General features: G+C 38.2%; 1 protein-coding gene across 2 annotated transcripts in view; it reads left to right on the top strand.

Moving 5' to 3' along the window:
- Positions 1 to 1,673: 1,673 nt before the first annotated feature.
- Positions 1,674 to 23,317, top strand: part of LOC124774941 (filamin-C) — a 284,171-nt gene continuing 262,527 nt past the window's right edge. Inside the window, exons 1-9 of one of the 2 annotated variants that reach the window (XM_047249638.1) lie at positions 1,674 to 1,828; positions 3,200 to 3,346; positions 3,453 to 3,674; positions 3,887 to 4,054; positions 4,165 to 4,311; positions 4,894 to 5,112; positions 5,580 to 5,753; positions 5,906 to 6,058; positions 9,320 to 9,541. In XM_047249638.1, coding sequence (XP_047105594.1) covers positions 3,223 to 3,346; positions 3,453 to 3,674; positions 3,887 to 4,054; positions 4,165 to 4,311; positions 4,894 to 5,112; positions 5,580 to 5,753; positions 5,906 to 6,058; positions 9,320 to 9,541 — 1,429 coding nt within the window. In that variant the 5' untranslated portion in view covers positions 1,674 to 1,828; positions 3,200 to 3,222. The remainder of the gene's footprint in view (positions 1,829 to 3,199; positions 3,347 to 3,452; positions 3,675 to 3,886; positions 4,055 to 4,164; positions 4,312 to 4,893; positions 5,113 to 5,579; positions 5,754 to 5,905; positions 6,059 to 9,319; positions 9,542 to 23,317) is intronic. The other variant, XM_047249637.1, reaches the window with a different exon arrangement.

Raw genomic sequence — 23,317 nt, forward strand, 5'->3', positions numbered from 1 at the left:
AAAAGATTTTCTAACACACAAGCGTATGTTGTTCGACAACAGATGGTCCCTGACTTTCGAGACAATCTGCATGCTGAGTTATACACTTGAAAATCTCAAAGATGGCTATACAACAATTATTGTACATCTTCAAACAATTAGATTACTTGAACAAATTCGTGGCGATTTTAAATTGTCCAGTTCCAACTTCCTACGAAGTTTGGCATTTCTCGGGCCCCTTTTATAACTTACTTTATATATGTTATACATTATTTGACGTCAATATGATCGATTTCTTCAGGTCATGTTAGAGGTAATTTTCCAGGTATTTTAGGTCATAGGTACTGGGCCCATTCTCATGTTCGTAAAATGAATGAATTCTCATTGGGAGCAGCTGGCCCTATCTGTGGGCGCCCCTGGCCGGACCTCTACCTCTACTAGTTAGGATAGATAGACTACTGATCGTGTACAGAGAATGGAAGCAGGAATAATCAAAGTTTATTAGGCGCACAGCAGGCCACACACAAATGTCGAAAACTTGAATTAGTAAACCCCTGAAGATAGACATGACTTATTAACCAAGATTGAAGAAGCGTTCTGGAGTGGAGAACCTGTATCGCTCCTCTAGACAAATCACAGAACTCACAGAGGCATTTAAGCAGTTATTGTTCAATCGCTCTCTACGCGATTGGGACGGGAAGCAGCCCAGACCAGGTACCGGTACCGTGCTAACGTTAACTGGGCTCCGACATGTACTTCACAGTGGTTTGCGGATATGTATACAGGTGTAGATATGGACTATAGAGTAAAATTAAGGAAATACCGGACGGTAATGGAATTCAACGCCATCAGAGCAAAATGAAGAATTTGACTGCCGAGTGGGAAGTTCGTCAAGTATAAAATTTGGTGTAATATGTGAAGGACATGAGGTATATAAACTTTAGCAAAGAGAACAAAATCGCGTACCCCTCCAAAAGTCGAATATTACGACGTCTCGAAATTGTTTTATCTAATATCGGACTGAATATGTCAAACATAAGCATACCTTTAGGAAGAGAGATTACTGAATATATACCAGAGACTTCAATAGGTGGACAGAGAGATAGCACAGAGTTTAGCGTAATAAAATGAAACGCATTTCCCAGTCATTGCGCGTAGATTAGTTTTTTAATTCCGTTCATCACGAGTGTTACTCGCTATGTCTGCAGATAGGATTACGATGTTCGGTATATTCCGTGTACGAATTGTGTAGCAGCATGTCTATCTTTGCGTACTGCGCGGGATAAGATGAAGCGCATTTCCCAGTCATTGCACGTAGATTTGTTTTTTAATTCCGTTCATCACGAGTGTTACTCGCTATGTCTGCAGATAGGATTACGTTGTTCGATATATTCCGTGTACGAACTGTGTAGCTGCATGTTTATCTTTGCGTACTGCGCGGGAGCTGTGCGGCCTTCGGACATGCCCTCCTGAGTCCGGACACTGTGTGCCCGGAATGGCAAGACAGTGCCGGTGTGATTTGTTTTCGGATGCCGCCCTCGACCACCGCCTCCGCCCAGCCCCCCCCCCCCCCCCCCCACCACCCCACCACCCGGTAGCTGTGCCAGCCTACCTACCTGTGGCCTCGATCGCACCTGCGCAGTGTTGCCAACTGGCCACCGTTCGTGCTGGAATGCGCTTGTTGCGGCACCAACGCCGTGACGTCAAGCCGAGCGATGTGTCGGCTGTTGCCCACTCCTTTCTACAGCGGGTTTGTCTGTCACGACAGTCACTACCTGGTATGGTGACGTAGAGGTGTTGTTACTGTTGTTACAATTTCGCGGCAACACTGGACGTTAACAACGAACTGGTGGGTTTTATTTAGTTTTAAAAAAAAAAAAAAAAAAAAAAACAAAAAAGCAGCATGGTGAAGCTTTCCAAGTTCCAGATTCGAAGCGCTATGTGTTGTTCTTGCAGCTGGTTGAGGGAAATAGCTGTCGCGTGAACTATGTTTAATGCTCAAAGGAAAATAGTGTTTGTAGTGTAAGGTATTGTGTGCAGTTTATGGTTAAGGAAAATCATGAGTTTTTATCCCACTGGGACACGAGAAAGGGAGGAGGTGGGGCGTATCACTTGAACGTGGCAGCTTTAATTAAACTTGACCTTCATTGCATATTGTTCGCAGAGAGTTTTATTCATAAGCGCAGATGGGCAGTGATTTTCTCATGTTTCTTATTGATATTGTGTAAGAAAGATGCTTGTAGTTGAAAACCTGCAACTCACGTTTCGCATTTGTGTTGCCTATAGACCTAAAAGCAATTATATTTGTACAACTAATACCAGAAACAATGCAGTGACTAAATATTTCGCTCATTGGGTTGTTTTGAATCCCACACAACGAGCCCAATGTTCTTTACTTCCACCATGAACTTAACGTCCCTGACAAATTCGTGATCAGTAGCCCAAAAATGTGATTGGCATCGCCCACCCCGCCACGCATTGCCTTCAAGACTTTTAAAATAACAGTCAGTTATTTAATAGCCCTCTCCCTCTTTTAAGGTCAAAGTAAGACATCAAACCACAGATTTGAACCTTACTGTATTTTTTCAGCAACCTTTATAGGACTGTGTATCTGTGATACTTGGTTTGTACATGAGCCCGAGAGTGAACTTTCTTTCACCTTTGGCATGCACTTGTCTTCAGTGCAGATGATCTGGACCTAAGACTGAACGGGACTAGTGCAGCAGGGGATACAACCCGTCGGCTTTGGACATTGACGTCACAAGTCGCCAATCGCGAAGCGATTCTTCTTAGTGTTGTAGCTCCCTTCAGTGGCTGATAAGTGTTTTTTGGCTTTTTAAAAAAAAAATCTCACGAGATAGAATAAACAGATCCACTTTATTAAGCAATCAGTAAAAAAAACGAAACTGAAACATAACAGCAAAAGCGAAAATGGTAAACTACTATCTGGCGACTTGTGACGTCATTGTCCAAAGCCGACGGGTTGTATCCCCTGCTGCACTAGACCCGACTGAACATAAAACCCTCAAAGAGATAAGTGACCCACGATTCTTAACTTTGGTTGTTTTCTGAATTGTTTATCTGTAGTGCACTCCGTCATTGCTGGTCATCAATTTAGGTAAATAGTGTGTAGCAGTTGCAGTAAGTAATAGTTGATACTGCTTATCTCCTTTTTATGAGCAAATATAAAGTAATACCATCTTGTTAATTTTCTTTTCAGGGAGTCCCTGGCAGGTAGCAGTAATGACGGGCCCCAAGATGGCTGTGCTGGGAGAGGCTGTGCGGCTTGTTGCTGCCGGAACAACTGCAACATTTGAACTCAGTGCTCCAGGCTTTTCAAGGGACGACATAGACATTCAGATAATAAGCAAGTATCGGTATACTAGTCACCTTGTACACATCGATTTCGTAAATACAGTGCTACACATCAACCTTACTGTTTCTCTTACATTATATGGGAAGTTTTTCCACAGGCCCATCAAAGCGACCAGTTGCAGCTCGGCTTGTAGAGGAAAAGGGTGGCGAATTCAGGGTGGAATTTGTGCCTACAGAAGTTGGAAGTCATTTGGTGGAAGTGTCTATTGCTGGCCAGAAGTTGCCAGCTGGTCCACTGGTTGCAAAAGTCTACAATAGCGCACTCATTCGTGTCACTGATGTGTCCAGTGGTGTTGTCGGGCAACCGTGCCAGTTCAGAGGTATTGGCATTGTAATTCAGTATTACATTACTTCATTTTGTAATTTCCAAAAATTCTTGTTATTTGCATATTTACCACAGAGTGTTCATTGCTTTTAAATGTGCTGTTTATCCCTTAGACTATATTCTTTTGACAAGCACTCCACTGTTAGCACATTCAATAAATTTATCTACTGTCTCTGTGAATGTTTTTAATCTTCTCCCCTTCCCTAGTTGACGCAAGCCAAGCGGGAGAGGGTCAGCTAGAAATCTCAATAAATGAGGGTGAAGTCCCTAATCACGTTCAGGTTGTCGGAGGTGGTCGCTGCCTTGTGAGCTTTACACCTGAGCAGACAAAGTCACACTTGATTGACATAAAATTTAATGGTGAAACTGTTACAGGTATAGTGCTCTTGTATTCTTTCTTAACTGTTGTACTTATCGACAGGTATCGTGTGACTTGTGTGCAAACTATTATTGTGAAGTGCTGTAACATCTGTCATTTTCTCCAGGTTGCCCATTTGTTTGCTCAGTGTCTGATACTAGCCGGGTATCTCTGACTTTGCGCAATCTCGAGCTCGTACCGGTGAACGAAGTGGCGAGGTTCCACATGGCAGTGGATGGCAGTGGAAGCGCGGAGCTGGCTGTTTCCGTTCGTGGTACAGTTCTCAGTTTTATATCTACGTGGTTTACTGTATTACTTGGTTAACAATTGAGTACTGCTATTGTATAGCTGTTCAACTAGTATTTAATTTACTGTGGCTTAAAATTTGGGTACTGTGGTATTACATAGTTTGTGTTAGCCTATTAACATTTCTTGCTGTATCCATCCATTTTTTGCTATGTTACTTTTAGTTGAGTGTTACGAATTGCCAAGGATGTGCTATGGCAATTTATGAAAATATTGTATAGAGAAGGCTGTCACTCATATTAATGTTTCCTTACTTAAGAAAAAGAAACATGAGGGTTACAGACACGTGTATCCCCCAGTACCAGCAATGTTGTTCTGTTGATAAGGTGCTGCGAATGCCAGTGGTGTCATTTCCCTCTTCTGTAGTGGTGACTGTCAGTTTAAAAAGGCCCCAAATTGCCCTGTATTTCAGATTTAAAGAATGCACTGTTTTTTATTCCATTAGTCAGCATCCATTTACATGCCTATAATTTTCATTTATTTATCTGTTTATTTATTATAAATTCACTGTTGTTATGAGTTTTTTTTTTTTCCACTGCCATTTTACTAGGACCATCTTCTGAGCTGCCTGTTAAAGTTACTGGGAACATACACAGTGGCTTCACAGCAGAGTTTACCCCCCGTGAAGTTGGTGCACATTCCATAACAGTCGAATACAATGGCCACGCTGTGAGTGGAACACCGTTTATTGCTAAGGCCTATGATGCCAAACGTGTGTTTGTTGGTCCTTTGCCTAAGGGCTCTGTTGGAAAGACCCTGCAATTCATGGGTGAGTCTGATTTTTTAATACTTTCTGTCATTGGGTACTCTTCAGTAGCTGTAGTGATGATGTCTTAACCTCTTAAAAAAAATTTAAGTTACTCATTTTACTAAGATTTGAAGCTCCTCTTTTCGTTCTTCCGTCTTTGTGATCTAAAAACTGGGTTGTTTTGGATATCAGCCTTGTGCAAACACAATTATTATGTTTGCACGAGGCTGATTTCCAAAACAACCCAGTTTTTAAACTTTTAAGCTTTTCAGGCACACCCACAGGCTTTCAATTATCAATTTTTTATAACTTTCTCTATGATGTCACCTGCTATTAGCAGTGAAGAACTCTATCTTTCGTTTACAGTTTAATTTAACTTTACTATCATTATTCTAAATAATGTTTTACTTGGCCACACATTTTACTTGAATGTCATTTAACCTACAATATACTGCATTAAACTGTGTGTTCTATTTATTTATTTACAGTTGACGCAAGCCAGGCTGGAGAAGGCAACCTGGAAATAACAATCAGTGCTCGTGGTCACAATATACCGACCCAAGTGCATCCTCAGGGAAACGCTCGTTTTGCTGTGAGCTTTGTTCCAATTGACCCGACTGATCATGTTATTAGCATTAATTTCAACAAGGAAGGTGTTCCAGGTAAGACTGATGTACCAAGAGCATTTTGAAATATATGCATTTTTTAGTCATTAACCATATTACAAAATAGTTTGTAAATTAATGCACTTTGCAAAACAGACTCCACAGTTGAAAACACTAAATCAACATCAAGGTTGTCATCAATATTGCAGGCTCCCCTTTCCTGGCACGTGTGCAAGGAGACTCGCCACACCAAATAACAGTTAGTGGACCATCACTTTCCTCTGCAGCCGTCGGGAAGACATCATTCTTTACAATGAGCAACGTGTCTGGAAGTGTTGAAGATATAGAAGTCAATGTGGAAGGTAAGAGTTGAAATTTCATGGTACTCTCACAGTAACTCTTAGTGTAGGTTTTTAAGTAGTGTCTGCAAACTCTGGAATGCTTCATTGTATATCACTCTGAAGTAAAACAGCATACCTCATAGCCTGTCCTACTACCCTTCAGTAGCATATTTTCAACTATTTATTGTTTGCATACCTTCTTTGGATGTTTTCTATCTTCTTGATGCTAGTACTTGCTGGATACTGTTTGAGTTTTGATGCTGGTTAAGTGTGTAAAGTTAGGTCTCAGAGCAACAGACACTTCTTAAGGTCAATTTGCAATGCTGTGCTGGTTGACCATTGTACGAGGGCTATCCACAAAGTACATTACATTTTGGAATTAAAAATAAATAAAGTATTGGAAAATTATTTTATTATATACAGATGAAAGCCACACTTAACTACTACTTTTCTACATAGTTGCCATTTAAATTAAGACACTTATCGAAGCAATGGACGAGCTTGGAAATTCCTTCGTCGTAAAATTCGGCCGCCTGCGCCTTCAACCACGTAATGACTGTCTTTTGGGACAGAAAAGGTGTGATTTTTGTGGATTTCCTGGAAAGAGGCACTACAATAAACTCTCAAAGGTATTGCCAAACTCTGCACAACCTCAGAAGAGCAATACAAAACAAGCGCAGGGGAAAGTTGGGCTCAAAGATCTTGCTGATTCACGACAACGCCCGGGCCCACACGGCAAATGCCACTCGTGAAGTTCTCTAATCTTTTAAGTGGGAGTTGTTTCCTCATCCGCCGTACCTTCCTGACCTGGCACCGAGCGACTTCCACTTATTCCCAGCAATGAAGAAGTGGTTGGCTATGCAGCGTTTTGATGACGACGCACAGCTTCATGAAGAGGTAACCACGTGGTTGAAGGTGCAGGCGGCCGAATTTTACGACAAAGGAATTTCCAAGCTCGTCCATCGCTACGATAAGTGCCTTAATTTAAATGGCAACTATGTAGAAAAGTGGTATTTAAGTGTGGCTTTCATCTGTATATAATAAAAAAAATTCCAATACTTTATTTATTTTTAATTCCAAAACGTAATGTACTTTGTGGATAGCCCTCGTACTTCAGTAGTATTAATGTTTTTGTGAACACTGGTTGTATAGTACAATGTTGATGACTAAAAAGCAAAACTCAGATGACATATTTTAATTATTGCCAACTATAATTGTGGCACATTGTGGTACTTTATTTTCTACTATAGCTTTCTGTTGAAAGGGAAAAGAAGGCAGGAAGTGACTTCAGTTTCTACAGCTGAAGTATTTGTAATGTTCTCATTCAGTAAAAGTGAGTTCCTGTAGTAGGTAATTTGTGCTCAAGTATATCATATTTTGTCTGTTTTAAATTGGGTTTTAAACTGCTGTGGTTATGTTCTGTTAAGTTCAGACATTTCCAATAGACAATTAATTCATTTGTAATTATAGTTGATATGACTAAAGCATGTACTTAAGTTCTATTTGAGTATTTATGGTGCAAAGTGTGTTTACCTGATGGAAGATGAATGTTTTCATTCACTCTTAGGTCAGAAACTGCCAGTAGTAATTTTTGATCATAACATAAAAGTACTACATTTTGTATAAATATTCAGTCAGTGAAATGGGTAACACTTGTCTTGTAATTGGCAATTTGCTTTCATAGATAAACAATCAGTTGCACTTTGTGTTGTGGATGAACTTCAGGGAAACACTTTTCTTTCTTTTTTTTTCTTTTAATTGCAGGTTCATCCCCTTACCGACTCAGACGTTACTAGACAAATTCGACTGTACATATCAGTTAGAAAGTTACTCTTGACTAAAAATCTTATTACTTTGTAAATACTACAAAAATATTCATAAAATTACTGAAAATTAGCTTTTTTAGATATAAATGCAGTAACACTTCAAGCTACAAACAAAACTTATCCAGTTGTACAGAAACAATACAGTTGCATCCACACTGACTAATAAAATGATGCTGGCTGATTTATAATTTCATAACATTTTTTTGTTAGTGTACTCACAGCTTCAGTAATGGCCAGACATCCTCTGCCATTGTTGTTATTATTATTATTATTGTTTTAGAATATGAAGACACATTACTGGACATATCAGACTTTCGACATACAGCTCGTATTCCCTCGTTTATCCTTCTATTCCCACACCCATGTAGTTTAATAAAAGAAGTGGTAAAGGTTCTGGGAAATGAGTGCATATGAATGTTTGTTAAGGCAGTAAAGGTAGTGGTGACGGTCTTCCTGGAGTCCCTTTTTTTCTATTGCATGTTTTAATTCATATTATGGACATACTTGTGAGAACTAGTCAAGTGCTTTCATTTTCTTTAAACAATGCTATTTTTTTTGTTGCCACTTGTTTTGTGGAACGTTGCTAGCGTGATTGCTGTACTCTCAAAAGCCTTGTCAGATATCACAGATAGCACTTTTAGTAAGCCACTGCGGAATGAAATAAATTACACTTTCATGAATGATATTTTTATTTCAATTATTTATTTATAAATCCTGGCAAAACTGATGCCTTTTTATTGCAGCATTCATGTAGAGGATTTGTGTGAGGAGTCAGAATATTAGTCCTTGCCAAGAATGCTTCAGAAACTGTAGTGTCTGCCAAATGGTTTGCAGTTGTGGTTTTCGTATGGGTTTGTCTAGAACTATAAAGTAATTTTTATGCTTTTGTTGTGAGAACAGTCATTATGCTGTAAGGTGGTGTTGCTTAAAAAGTATATTTTTTAACATTAATTTCAATGTCTCAATCAACAGACAACTTTCAGCATCATTCATTACTTTTACTAAATATAGGTTAAAAAGATTAACTTGTTCATCATAAAAACAGGATACTTATTTGCTTATGTGTGTTGATTGAGGGACTGAGAAAATCATATGATAATGGTGCTTGAACTAACTGCAGGATTGAATGTCTTTAAATAATGCAGTAAATGCTTTATCATGATTTGTGACACTTACTGGTTATTTCACAAAACCATTGACAGCTTGTTAAGTCAATAACCAGTTACAAACTTACCTTCACATGATGAGAAATCTTATTGTTGTGTGTTTTAGTTGTTTAAATGGATACCTCCTGCCCACCTGACAGTGTATAGCTGAATTTAGTTGTTGTCCTACTTACAATGCATGCTCTTCATCTTACCTGCTCCTGTTTTCTCAAAAAGTGAGAAGAACACAACCTAGACCTTGACCACCCTGTCTCAACAAGTGACTCTGATATGAACAATTGACACTGCAGGACCAAACGGACAGTCAGTACCTGCCCAAGTTAAAGACACTGGATCGCAGACTTTCCACGTTGAGTTCACGCCGCGGCTGACGGGTGAGCACCGCATTGCGGTAGCATACCGCAAAGTGGCTGTTGCTGGCTCACCATTCAGCTGCAAGGTGTATGATGTGAAGGCCATCAAGGTGAAGGCTGTGCCCAAGGGTGTAGTCTCCAAGCCTATCACTTTCCTTGGTAAGTACAGAGAGAAGTACATTGTACAATAGTCTTTGTTATTTCCAAATCATGAGAGCTGTGTAACTCAAGTATGAATACAGTAAAAGTTTTGTCTCAATTTAATAAGAGTTAAGGTACATACTTTTGAAGCTGATAGAATGGGGTTATTGACCTTTGAGCTGTACAAACAAGTGTTAGAATAGGACTCTCACTATTATGGAGGAAGCCTTAGGCTTGACACGAGCTCTAAAATAAGCCATAAAATAGTAATTTCTATATCATTTAAGGTTTTCAATATGTTGTAATGTTTTCCAGTGGAAATGTCTTGAAAATTCTGCACAGTGTACCTGGATATGGCCTGAAGTGTTATTGAGGCGTAATTATGTGTTTGAAGTCTCGTGGAGTTTTCTTCTTTGAGTGTAGTCCTCTGATTGTTGAATTTGAATAACATACAGTGCACTGCGGAAGTTAATTTGCAACCTCTGCATATTTGTTGTTGTTTAGTGACATTTATGATCAGCTTTTATTCACCAGTTTAGATGTTTGTTACAGGCCAGCACTTCACATAATCTAAGAGTGTTTTGAAAGAATTTTTAAATTGACAACAGTTTACCTTTACATGTTAACTAACCAACTCTGGTGAATAACACTATGTTTGTGTTTGGACTACATAACATAGATTGACTATTACATGGTTTGGAAGTATCATACATTACAAATGTTTAATGACGGTGTTCCTAGTGAACTATCCGTACTGTTGACATCAGTAATGGGGAAATTCTACAGTGAGTAGTAAAGTTTTATGAAACATGTCATTAATAGGAATTTAGCTCCATATGTAGGCAATTTTACTTCCATGGGTCCAATAATTTTTGGTCAGTTCCGGAGAACATTTAGCAGCAAAATTGTGAACAGTTTATTTGAACAGATATCTATTATTTAAAGAAGAAATCTTTGAAAAAGAAAATATTGTTCAGAATTAGGTTAACTAATTCTGAGTTCAAAGTAGAAAGATTGGGTGCAGCATGTCCAAAATTCCAGCTGGAGACACCAAACATATTCTACCAAAGTTCAGGATGGAGATGCCAGACATGTACTATTATTAACCACCCACACACATATACACAAAGGGTAACTCAGTGAAAACAAAAAACAAAGAATGTCAGCAATTTAGTGGCTTTTTTCTTGCCTTGTTATCAGCAAACACTTTTATCACATTTTCAACGTCCAGTTTCACAGTCAAATCGTTTCCTATTGCTAATACAGCCAGGTGATTCATACACTCCTGTGTCTGAGAAGCACGCAGGTAGTTCTTAACCCTTAAAATATATGAAAAGGATCGCAGCAGAACAGTTCATTGGTAATATGCTCAAATAAATTTAAAGAGTGATTCTAATGTTTGGATAAATATCAGAGAGATATTTCTCTCTTAGCATTTTATTTAAGACAGGCACAGGACTATTCTCATATCTAGAACTCATAAGGAAGGTTTTGAGATGGACACATCCTGTTCCAAAAGACTCCTTTATATAATGTGAGTAAACATTCAGCAACTGTTCTACAGCATTATAGATTTACGTCTGAAGATGATCCACAGTGATGGAAACATGTAATCTAATTGAAAACATGCAACTGAGATGGAACAACAGATGAGAATTATCTCAATTAACTAAACAGTTGCTGAATCTGTCAAGATGATTATGTCAACTATATTAAAAATTATTTTTAGGTTTCAACTTCTCAGGATTGACATTTACTGTGTATCAGAAATTGGCTACATTTTTTTAAAATATGGGAAAATACACATAAACAAAATGAAAGCACCAAGATGATACCTCACTACATCAGTGGTACATCTTGACACTTCCTCGCCTAACCACCACACAAAAACATATTGGAGGCAGTGTTACCAGTTGCAAGATGCACACATCTCCGTCCTTCTACCTGTGGTTCTCCTCTCGCCAATAAGAATTCATGCAACCACCACTGCTGTTTTTCTTTTGTGTACATCCTTTTGCTAAAAATTTGTTGCACTGGGCTTTGACCCATGCATAAATATGGGTCTGAATGAGTATATGCATATGGGGTCTGTTCAAAAAATTCTGGAACTTCATCTGCAACGTTTTTATATGCTTACCTTTTATTTATTGTGTGTGGTTTCCTTCAAAATAATTCTCCACCACAATTGATACACCATTCCCAACACCATTCCACTTCCGGAAGAAGTCTTGGTATGCCTCTTGTTGGATTGCTCAAATTGCTGTCTGTATATTTTCTTTTATTTCATCTGTCATTGCAAATCTTCTTCCATTCAACGGGGTTTTCAATGTTGGAAATAACAAAATGTCCGCAGGGCCCAGATCTGGAGAATATGGAGGTTGAGGCAGCACAGTGATTTCATTTTTGTGTGCAATAGTTCTGCGTCAACAGGGCCGGATGCATGGGTGCATTATCGTGATGCAAGAGCCATGAATTGTCTCCTGGAGACACTGGATTACTTCAGATTACATAATCAGTTTGTAGATTTCAATACCAGATTTTAAACTGCAATAACCTAACCTAACTGAACAAAAGTTGGAAATGAAAAAAATGGGAACTGGATAAGTTGAAAGAACAATAGATTTTTAAGAATTTCAAATGAAGTATTAATCATAAAATGACTGAAACAGGTGAAAGAATACAGTAGAAGTTGCATGGATAGACTTGAGAAATGAAAGGTGAAGGCAGCAAAGAAACAAATAACAAAAAGACAAGGTCCAGTAGAAATCATTGGATAGCAATGAGGTATTAAATCCAACTGATGTAAAGCATTGCAACTTGTCTCAATAGTAGCATCGATTAACAGTTTGTCCCTGTGATACAAATTCATGATGAACTAAATTGAAGAATACTATCAGCATGGTTTTGACATTTGACCTGACCTGACGAACTCTTTTTGGTCTCAGAGAACCTTTCCCAAACTATTGTGAAGATTGAACCTCGGTCCCAACATCATGTGTCGTCACCAGTTACGATTCTCTTAAGGAATGTCTCGTTCTCATTTGTACAATCCAGAAGCTCTTCACAGATTGCGTGGCGAAGGTCTTTCTCGTCTCGACTAGTGTGCCTCGGGACGAACTTGGTGGCAACATTTGGTACGTGTCTGTAAAGATTTTCTCAAGTTTAACGCAAAATTTGACACAGACTGCCAGACTCTTGCCATCTTGAAATTCGCAAACTGTGCGCCACAATATTCTACTCAATACAGCACTGAACAATAACAGACCTACAATAATGAAACTTCTGGCAGTTACACATTAAACACAGGCATGTGCAGCGGTAACAATTCAGCTCCAGTACGCCATTAGTGCAAAATTACGAATGTTCCAAAATTTTGTGAACAGATCTTGTATAAAGGACTACTCACATCGAATTATAGAAGTGTTATCATCAATAGGTACACACAGAAAAGAATGAAAACTTGTTAGATGTCAGACTAAATCCCGTAATGATCTAGGAAAAAACGACACACACACACACACACACACACACACACACACACACACAGAGAGAGAGAGAGAGAGAGAGAGAGAGAGAGAGAGAGAGAAATGTGACACGCAGGCACCAGAACCAACAAGTTGTGCAGCGCGTGGTGATGTGGTAGAGGTTGTGGGTGCTGTAGGTTATGGAGAGATTAGGATAAGGAGGATTATGGGAGTGCAGGACATATTGCAAGAATAACTCCGTGTGTGTAGTTCAGAAAAGCTGGTGCTGGGTGGGGGGAGTCTAAATGACTCAGATTTTGAAGTAGACACTCAATTTAAGCATGTTCTGCTCCATGGCATGTTCTGCCATGGGTTATTAGATTCTGTTGTCATCCTCAGTTTGGCAGTGGCCATTCAATCTGGTTGACAGTTGTTGGTAGTCATGCCCACATAAAATGCTGTGTAGAAATTGCCGCAGAGCTGGTGTATGACTCGGATACTTTCGCAGGTGGCCTTCCTTCTGATGATGGGATAGGATAAGCCTATGATAAGACTTGATTAGGATGTGCTGGGTGTGTGAATGGGTACATCTTGTGTCTGTGTCTTCCTCAGGGGTATGACCCCTGTGGCAAGGGTTTGAGAGTGGTATAAAAATGGAGCAGGATGTTTTGTAGGTTATGTGGCAGAGGAATACCACTATACTATATAAGGGGAGGGATGGACTGTGGCAAGGTGTCCCTCATATCCATGCAGGTTACTACATAGTGGAAGTCCTGATGAGGGACACAGTTCAATTGCTGTAGTCTGGGGCGATATTGGGGTGCTCCTTTGAGGCTGCCTCTTGAGTTTGGTGGGACGATTACTGTATTTACTTGAATCTAAGCCGCACTCGAACCTAAGCCGCACCTGAAAAATGAGACTCAAAATCGAGGAAAAATAATTTTCCCTGAAATTTGAGACTCGAAATTTGAGGGGACAGAAAAGTTTTAGGCCGCACCTCCAAATCGAAACAAAGTTGGTCCATTGTAATATGAGACACAATTTAGGTCGAATGAATGGCGATACAGCTACAGTAGTTTGGTTCAAGTCATAAGCTTAGCAGTTAAGCTTTACCAGGTAACCATTGCTATGCGTCAGACGCTCTGTCCGTATTTATACGGGTACCCTTCCTTTTTCACGTGCTTAGTCTGGTTTGAATTGTTTGCTTATTTTCCTTTGATCAGATAAGTGTCGTTCTCTTTGTTATAGGTGTTTACGTCACACTAAGCTGAAAATGCATTACTGTACTGTGTTGTGCATTGTTTCTCAAATGATGATAATGAGTGTTTACGGTCTGTCACTGTCCGCGGCACGGCTTGCTTTTGTACGCGCTACTGCTGCTTACAATTAAAAAAATAAGAGGAATCGTCTCATTAGCGGAACAATGGCAAGAGATTGCCGTTTGTTGTTACTTACACTGCTGCTTTCTTTGATAATGATCAACAAGAACCAAATAATAGATAGCGTATGATAGAAGATGTTCTGAACCAGAGTTTAGCGAAAATTTTTCTCCATTTTAAAATCTTTGCAGGCGCCTCTTTAGTACATTACATTCTTCACAGAAATTAGTCAGCTTAGATTTAAAAATCTAGTCAATTGCCGTGCTTCATTTCTGACTGTTTCTCTATTAGGCATAAGAATAATATGAATATAAACATGACATGATATGTATATTCTTCCGCATTTGCTGTTATCTCACTCTAGTTTCGTAGTTTATTAGGCAGACGGGATTTAAATGAGATAGCAACAAACACAAAACAATACATGGCAAAATGTTTATATTTGTATTATTCTTGTGGTGAAGAGAATACTGCATATGATTCACAATTCATAAAAGTTCCTATTAGCAACCATCTCTTCTCACAGGTAGGAAAAAATTCAGAACGTAGAGTTAGCCGTATTGACAAACATCCCTAACAGTCTCACCAGTCGGATTTTCATAGTACATTGAAATGCTGCTACATTTGAAGATGAACAATACGGAATTTGTATTTACTTCATTGGATAATGTATGAAAATGCAGTGGTCAAAACTCAGGGCGGAGAAAAAAACTCGTCTTCCACCTTTTTTTAAAATTTATTTACTGACGCAGAGGTTTTGGCGCCAGTATTTACCTTTGTGCCTACAAAGCATGCCTGTGTAGCACTACATGTATTCGATGGCAGAAGTTAGTTGTGGAAGCACCTACCAACATTTTTCAGAACTTCTGCGTGCTTTGCACTTGATTCTAAGCCGCAGGCGGTTTTTTGGGTTACAAAAACCTGAGAAAAAGTGCGGCTTATATTCGAGTAAATACGGTAGTGATATGTGAGGATATGACATCATATACATAAGTAAAACAAGGGTAGTGTAGACAAATTATAACAAGCCGTGCCGAGGGATTTAGATTAGGAAACAAGACACTAAAAGTAGTAGATGAGTTTTGCTATTTGGGCAGCAAAATAACTGACGACAGCAAAAGTAGAGAGGCTAGCAATGGCAAGAAAAGCATTTCTGAAGAAGAGAAATTTTTTAATCAGTTTGTAGATTTCAAAACCAGATTTTAAATTGCAAAATATTTCCAGGGGCATGTCCGTTATGAACTGCAGATTAAAACTGAAGTAACTGTGTAAAGGCAGGAAATGAAGGAGGTGGAAACTGGATAAGTTGAAAGAACTAGAGGTTTTTGAGAATTTCAAGTGAATTATTAAGAAACAAATGATTGTAACAGATGAAAAAATAAAGTAGAAGATGCATGGGTGGACTTGAGAGATGAAATAATGAAGGCAGCAAAAGAACAAATAGACAAAAAGACAAGGTCCAGTAGAAATCTTTGGATAATAATGAGGTACTGAATCCAGCTGATGTAAGAAGAAAGTATAGTAATTGAGAAAATGAAGCAGACAAAAAAACATGGATGTCTAAAAAACGAGATGGGCAGGAAGTGTGAAATGGCAATGCAAGAATGATCAGAAGAGAAATGCAAGGCTGTAGAAGCATGCATGGTTATGGGAAAGAGGTAGATACCAGCTATAGAAAAATGGGATAAACTTTTGGAAGAGAAGAGAACTGTGTGGATACTAAGCACTCAGATAGCAAGCCAGTATTAAGCAAAGAAGGGGATGCTGAAAGGCTGAAGGAATATATAGAAGGCCTGTACAAGGAAATGAACTTAAAGGCAATATTCTACAAAGGGAAGAGGATGCAAATGTAGATGAGATGGGAAATCATGATACTGTGGGATGAATTTGCAGGAGGACCGAAAGATCTTAGTCAAAACAAAGCTCCTGGATTGGTTGGTATTCCATGAGAATTAGTTAGCTACTTCAGAGAGTTAACCATGCGATACTATTCTACCTGATGTGCAAAATAAGATACAGGCATAAATAATGTCAGATTTCAAGAAGAATGTATTATTTCCTTCTCCAAAGATGGTATGTGCTGGCAGGTGTGGATATTACTGAACTGTCAGGTTAATAAGTCCTGCTTGCAAAATAATCATATCAGTTATTTTCAGTAGAATGAAAACACTGATAGTCTCTGATTTAGAGGAAATTGAATTGGGTTCCTGAGAAAAGTGGCACCATGTAAAGCAGTGCTAACCCTATACCTTATAAGGCAAACCTACATAGCTTTTGTAGCTATAGAGAAAGCTTTTGACTATGTTGACTAGGCTACACTCTTTGAATTTCTGAAGGTAGTGGGGCAGTGACCCAAGGGGTTAAACTTGTACAGAAACGAGACTGCAGTTACACAAGTTGGAGACAAAAGTGAGGCAGTGGTTGAGGAGCCAATAAAACAGGGATGTGGCATATCACATTGTTATTCATTCACTTCAACGAGCTAGCAGTTAAACAAACCTGTGAAAAATGTCAAATGTGAATTTACCTTCAAGAACTTTGAGTTTTGTTGATGACCTAATTGTATCAGCCATGGCTGGTAATGAAATGTAATTACATTAAATAAGGCAATGCTGTGGGAATTACATTAGGAAATGACACAATAAAAGTTGTGGATGAGTTTTGTTATTTGGGATGCAGAAAACTGGCAATGGCCAGATTTGAAAGGATATACCATGGAGGTTGGCAATAATTAGAAATGCTTTTGTAAAAAAGACATATTTTTGCATTTAATATAAATTACAGTATTAGAAAGTATTTTCTGAAAGTATTTGGGTGGAGTGTAGACTTGTGGGGAAGTGAGTTGTGGAAGATAAACAAACTAGATGTGAATAAAAGATTTGTAAATGTGGTGGTGTAGAAGAGTGCTAGAAAATTAGTTGGATAGATTGGATAGCTACTGAGGAGGTACTGAATCGAATTCTGGAGAGAAGTAGTTTATAGCAGAACTTGACCCGAAGAAGGTGATGGGACACACTCTGAGGCATCAAGGAATTGCGAATTTGTAATGCAGGTAAGTGTGAGAGAATTGTACAGGGAGATCAAAGATTGGCTAGACCGAGCAGGTTCAAGTGCATGAAGGTTGTTATACTGTAGCAAAGATAATGAGCCTTGCCCAGCATGGAGAACTGCAGCAAATAAGTTTTCATACAGAAGATGACAGTGGTAATAACTGGCAGCAAATGTAAGAATTCAATAGTACTTATATTTATGTACTCATCCAGTTTATCATCAAATTTATATTTAAAAGTAATGCAGTTTTTAAACGTAAGCTTTTACTACCGTGCATAACAAACCTTTCTATTTATGCTATGCTGGGGAGATTACTGGTAGCTGCCTGGTGTAGTCGACTTCAATGAGTACTATTGTGATTCACTGTTTTACTGTGTTGCTGCTGTTGTGGTTGATGTGGATGGCGATGGGATTATAAGTTGTGCCTTTAAAGGCAGCTGAATAGCCAAAAGATTCCTAACTCATTGCCATCCATATCACTACTCCTTTAACAGCACTGTCACTCAAGGGTGCCCATGTGATAGTCTATTGTTGGGGGTGAAAGGGGGGGGGGGGGCAGGGCTAGATGTTGGTGAATGATGCATCACTAATATTTTGGAAAGTGAATGGAGACTTATAAGTAGCATAAAGTAGCATATAAAGTTCAGGCCCTGCCAAAAACCTGTTTAATACTAATTTTTAACTGATTTTCTTGAAAGAATAACACCTAAAACACCTGCCTACAGTATATTTTATTCCTTTCCTTGAGAGCTGGAGGGTGGGGCAGGGGGGGGGGGGGGGTTGTCCACATACATGAATTGAATGTTCAAATAGAAAAGTCAGTGAAGAGTTGTTAAATTATTTGATCTATATGACAGTTTGGGCCCAGTCAACCCACAGTATTCTTGCTGTTGGCTCTTATGTAATAATGTGATCTGGCATCATGACTGAGATTACTAATGATTGGAAATGAATAAAAGTGCTAACGCTTTAAACACACAGGTATGCTTGTCAAATCGTGACACTGAAACAAAATTTTTGTTTCCCGTATTTGGTCTTTGGAGCCAAGAGAGAAAGGAGAAATAGTTCACCAGAGTTTGTGCCTTTGTCACAGTCAGAATCTGTTTCCCATCAGTTTGCGCCCATTACATGTGGTAACAAACTGTTTTGCTGCTCTCATTCACTCTCGTCCTCTCATTCCATTTCAATTGATTACATAAACACAACACAATGGTACACTGCAGAACCAAGCATCACAATCATCTGCACAATAGACACAGGCTTGACTCCTGGGAAAAGTTGTAGGGTTGCAGTGACCACCCATCTTCTTGAGAACATTGCCTAAGACTGCAATTTAGGATTGCTATGTTCCCCCAGATACCCATTGCCTGAACTTGATTTTCAGTTTTTAGGCTTGTGAAATGGTGTGTGTGTGTGTGTGTGTGTGTGTGTGTGTAAAGATTTAAATTAAGAACAATAACACAGATCTGGTTGGTGAACCAGCTGTTTTCCAAGTCATCACCTTTCTCATGCTCAAAGAGATTGTTCTGCTATCAGTTTTTTTGCCCTGACTCGATCATAATAATCATCATCATCATCATTTAAGACTGATTATGCCTGTCAGTGTTCAGTCTGGAGCATAGTCCCCCTTATAAAATTCCTCCATGATCCCCTATTAAGTGCTAACATTGGTGCCTCTTCTGATGTTAAGCCTATTACTTCAAAATCATTCTTAACTGAATCCAGGTATCTTCTCCTTGGTCTACCTCGACTCCTCCTACCCTCTACTGCTGAACCCATGAGTCTCTTGGGTAACCTTGCTTCTCCCATGCGTGTAACATGACCCCACCATCTAAGCCTGACTACACAGAAAAAATTCTTTACCAGAAAATAAAACAGTGGTAAATCTGGAATATATAAGTGTAACCGGAAAAGTATTGTATTGTAAAAAATGAGCTGGTTGTGTTGATTGTTACTGTTGTTTACAACCTTGTTTTTTAATATTTGCTCATAATCTGAGCACAACAGCAGCCACTTACATATGTTCATCCTGAGAGATTTAAAAAAACATGTCATCATTACTATGCAATGTTTGATTTCTAATAGATCAATGGTGTTATTTAGCCTAGAGCTCATTTCACTCTGATATTCTCTGCTATACAAAATTTCAGGCATCAGGTTACGAGCCCAGGCTATCATGTATGTATATATTTTGTGGCTCACTGTGTTTAATCGGAGTTTTATTCAAATTAGCTGTGATGCTCAAGTTTTGATGTTAAAATTCTGGAACTATTATATTTCACTCCTGTGTTGTCAAAACCTTTCATTACTCTTCTGGATGAAGTAATGTAAGTCTGTCTCATTTATCTTCAGACTTATATAAATATGGATAAACTGAAAAGTCACAGTATTCAGAACTTTGGTGTAGATTCAGAAGTTCTGATTACAGAATGTCGCTAACAGATACAGTTTCATAACACATCAATTGAGTTGAGTATAAGTTTTAGGTGATGTTGGAAACCTGTTTCAGAAGTTAATAAAAGGCCTAAAATTTTGCAAAGTCTGCTAGGAAAACTAATGTATTCGGCGTGGGACACAGATCGCCAAATGGTCAATAATTTGTCGTTGAGGATATTGAAAGAGGAACAAAACTGTTTATAATGTGATGAGAAGGGTGATGTGATGACAGCTTTTGCAACAGTTAATGTTAACAAAACAAGAATAACTTATAAAATGATAAAAGATTTATTTCATATAAGACATGTTAGATCTGAGTAATAATAATAATAATAATAATAATAACAAACCACTAATAGGGCTAACCCCCCTTTTAGTGTGATTAGTTGGTTCAGGACAGAACTAATGAAGCCTCGGACAAGCGCTGTCATGGTCGGGGACGATGCTTGAACCCTATGCCCGTCCACAATGGTAACGACACTGCTAGCCACACTGAAAATGATTTGAAACCAAATAGATGTGTCCTGCAACCACTCCAGAAGGCAAACAAAGACAGAGGATGAGATGGTCAGATGAAGTTAAGCGACACCTCATGTTGTGTTATTACCAAGCAAAAACTTAGGAACCAACACAACTGGATATAGATCACAAGTATACACAACATTTATTACCAGATACCCAGAATTAAAATTTTTAACAGAACAACGACTAGCTGATCAGATCCGTGTAATAATCAAAAATAACAGGATACCCCAGTCAGAATTAGAAAACATCTAACAACAAGTACATCAAATACTGGAACAAAATAATGTGCAATCAGAAGAAGAAGAAGAAAATACAGTAATGGACTCAAACATCCCAGAGCAAACAAACAAAGAACAGCACACATCAATTAAACAATCAGAGGAAAACAAAATCTTAAGACAGCCACCAGAACAAGCACAAATAGAACACGAAGTGACACATGTTAGATATAGAAGAAAAATTTCAGCTCACATATATAGAATACAGACATGAGACCATTCTTGCATAGACCCCCAAATAACTCACAAGTTGAAACAACAACAACAACAACTATCAACACAATAATACACAACAAAATAAATGAAAATACAACAATGGAAGAGTTACAACTACTGGTTTATATAGAAGCACTCACTATACTAAATATACACACTAGGCAGAGATCAGAACCAACCAACACACAGAAGAAACCCACAAAACCAGCATGGCAACACAGGCTACAGATCAGAATAGAAAAACTGAGAAAAGACATCGGACAGCTAACACAATTTATAAGAAATGAAATATCAGACAAAAAACGAAAAAGGTTAGGTGAAATCTCACAACAAGAAGCGATAGAGCAATTAGATGAAAAGAAGCAGAAATTACAAGCATTGGCCAAATGACTTAGAAGATACAAAAAAAGTTAAAATAGAAGGAAACAAAACCAAACATTCAACACAAACCAAAAGAAATTTTACCAGACAATAGATAACACACACATTAAAATAGACAATCCATCAAACATAACAGACATGGAACACTTCTGGAGCAACATATGGTCAAACCCGGTACAGCATAACAGGCATGCACGGTGGATACAAGCAGAAACAGACACATACAAGATGATACCACAAATGCCTGAAGTGATAATTTTGCAACATGAAGCCACCCGAACAATTAATTCTACGCACAATTGGAAAGCCCCTGGAAAAGATAAAATAGCAAATTTCTGGCTAAAGAAGTTCACCTCAGCACATTCACATCTAACTAAATTATTTAACAGCTACATTGCAGACCCATACACAGTCCCTGATACACTTACACAAGGAATAACTTATCTGAAACCTAAAATCAAGCAGATACAGCAAACCCAGCAAAATATCGCCCTATAACATGCCTACCAACAATATACAAAATATTAACTTCAGTCATTACACAGAAATTAATGACACATACAACACAGAACAAAATTATAAATGAAGAACAAAAAGGCTGCAGCAAAGGAGCACAAGGATGTAAAGAGCAACTGATAATAGATGCTGAGGTGACATATCAAACTAAAACTAAACAAAGGTCGCTACACTACCCATACATTGATTACCAAAAAGCTTTTGATAGTGTACCCCACTCATGGTTACTACAGATATTGGAAATATACAAAGTAGATCCTAAATTGATACAGTTCCTAAACATAGTAATGAAAAATTAGAAAACAACACTTAATATCCAAAAAAATTCAAATAATATCACATCACAGCCAATACAGATTAAGCGTGGAATATACCAAGGAGACTCATTAAGTCCTTTCTGGTTCTGCCTTGCTCTGAACCCACTATCCAACATGCTAAATAATACAAATTATGGATATAATATTACTAGAACATACCAACACAAAATCACACATTTGCTATACATAGATGATCTAAAACTACTGGCAGCAACAAATCAACAACTCAACCAATTACTAAAGATAACAGAAGTATTCAGCAATGATATAAATATGGCTTTTGAAACACACAAATGTTAGAAAAATAACATAGTCAAGGGAAAACACACTAAACAAGAAGATTACTTATTGGATAACCACAGTGACTGCACAGAAGCAATGGAAAAACAGATGCCTATAAACATCTAGGATACAGGCAAAAAATAGGAGTAGATAATACAAATATTAAACAAGAACTAAAAGAAAAGTATAGACAAAGACTAACAAAAATACTGAAAACAGAATTGACAGCAAGAAACAAGACAAAAGCTATAAATACCTATGCTATACCAATATTGACCTACTCATTTGGAGTAGTGAAATTGAGTAACACAGAACTAGAAGCATTCAATACACTTACATGATCACAATGCCACAAATATAGAGTACATCACATACATTAAGCAACAGAAAGATTCACATTAAGCAGAAAGGAAGGAGGAAGGGGATTTATCGACATAAAAAACCTACATTATGGACAGGTAGACAATTTAAGAAAATTCTTTATAGAACGAGCAGAAACTAACAAAACAAACAAAGCAATCACTCATATAAATACATCAGATACACCATTGCAATTTCATAACCACTTCTACAACCCTTTTGATCACATTACATCAACAGATACAAATAAAGTAAATTGGAAAAAGAAAACACCACATGGCAAGCACCCGTATCAAGACACATCGATCAAGACACATCCAACACATGGCTAAGAAAAGCCAATATGTACAGTGAGACAGAAGGATTCATGATTGCAATACAGGATCAAACAATAAACACCAGATATTACAGCAAGATCCCAATACCACAACAGATAAATGCAGACTTTGCAAACAACAAATAGAAACAGTAGATCACATCACAAGTGGATGTAAAATACTAGCAAATACATAATACATCAGAAGACATGACAATGTAGCAAAAATAATACATCAACAACTTGCCATACAACATAAACTGATGAAACAAC

Source organism: Schistocerca piceifrons, chromosome 2 (genome assembly GCF_021461385.2).
Source record: "Schistocerca piceifrons isolate TAMUIC-IGC-003096 chromosome 2, iqSchPice1.1, whole genome shotgun sequence".
NCBI classification, from domain to species: Eukaryota; Metazoa; Arthropoda; class Insecta; order Orthoptera; family Acrididae; genus Schistocerca; species Schistocerca piceifrons.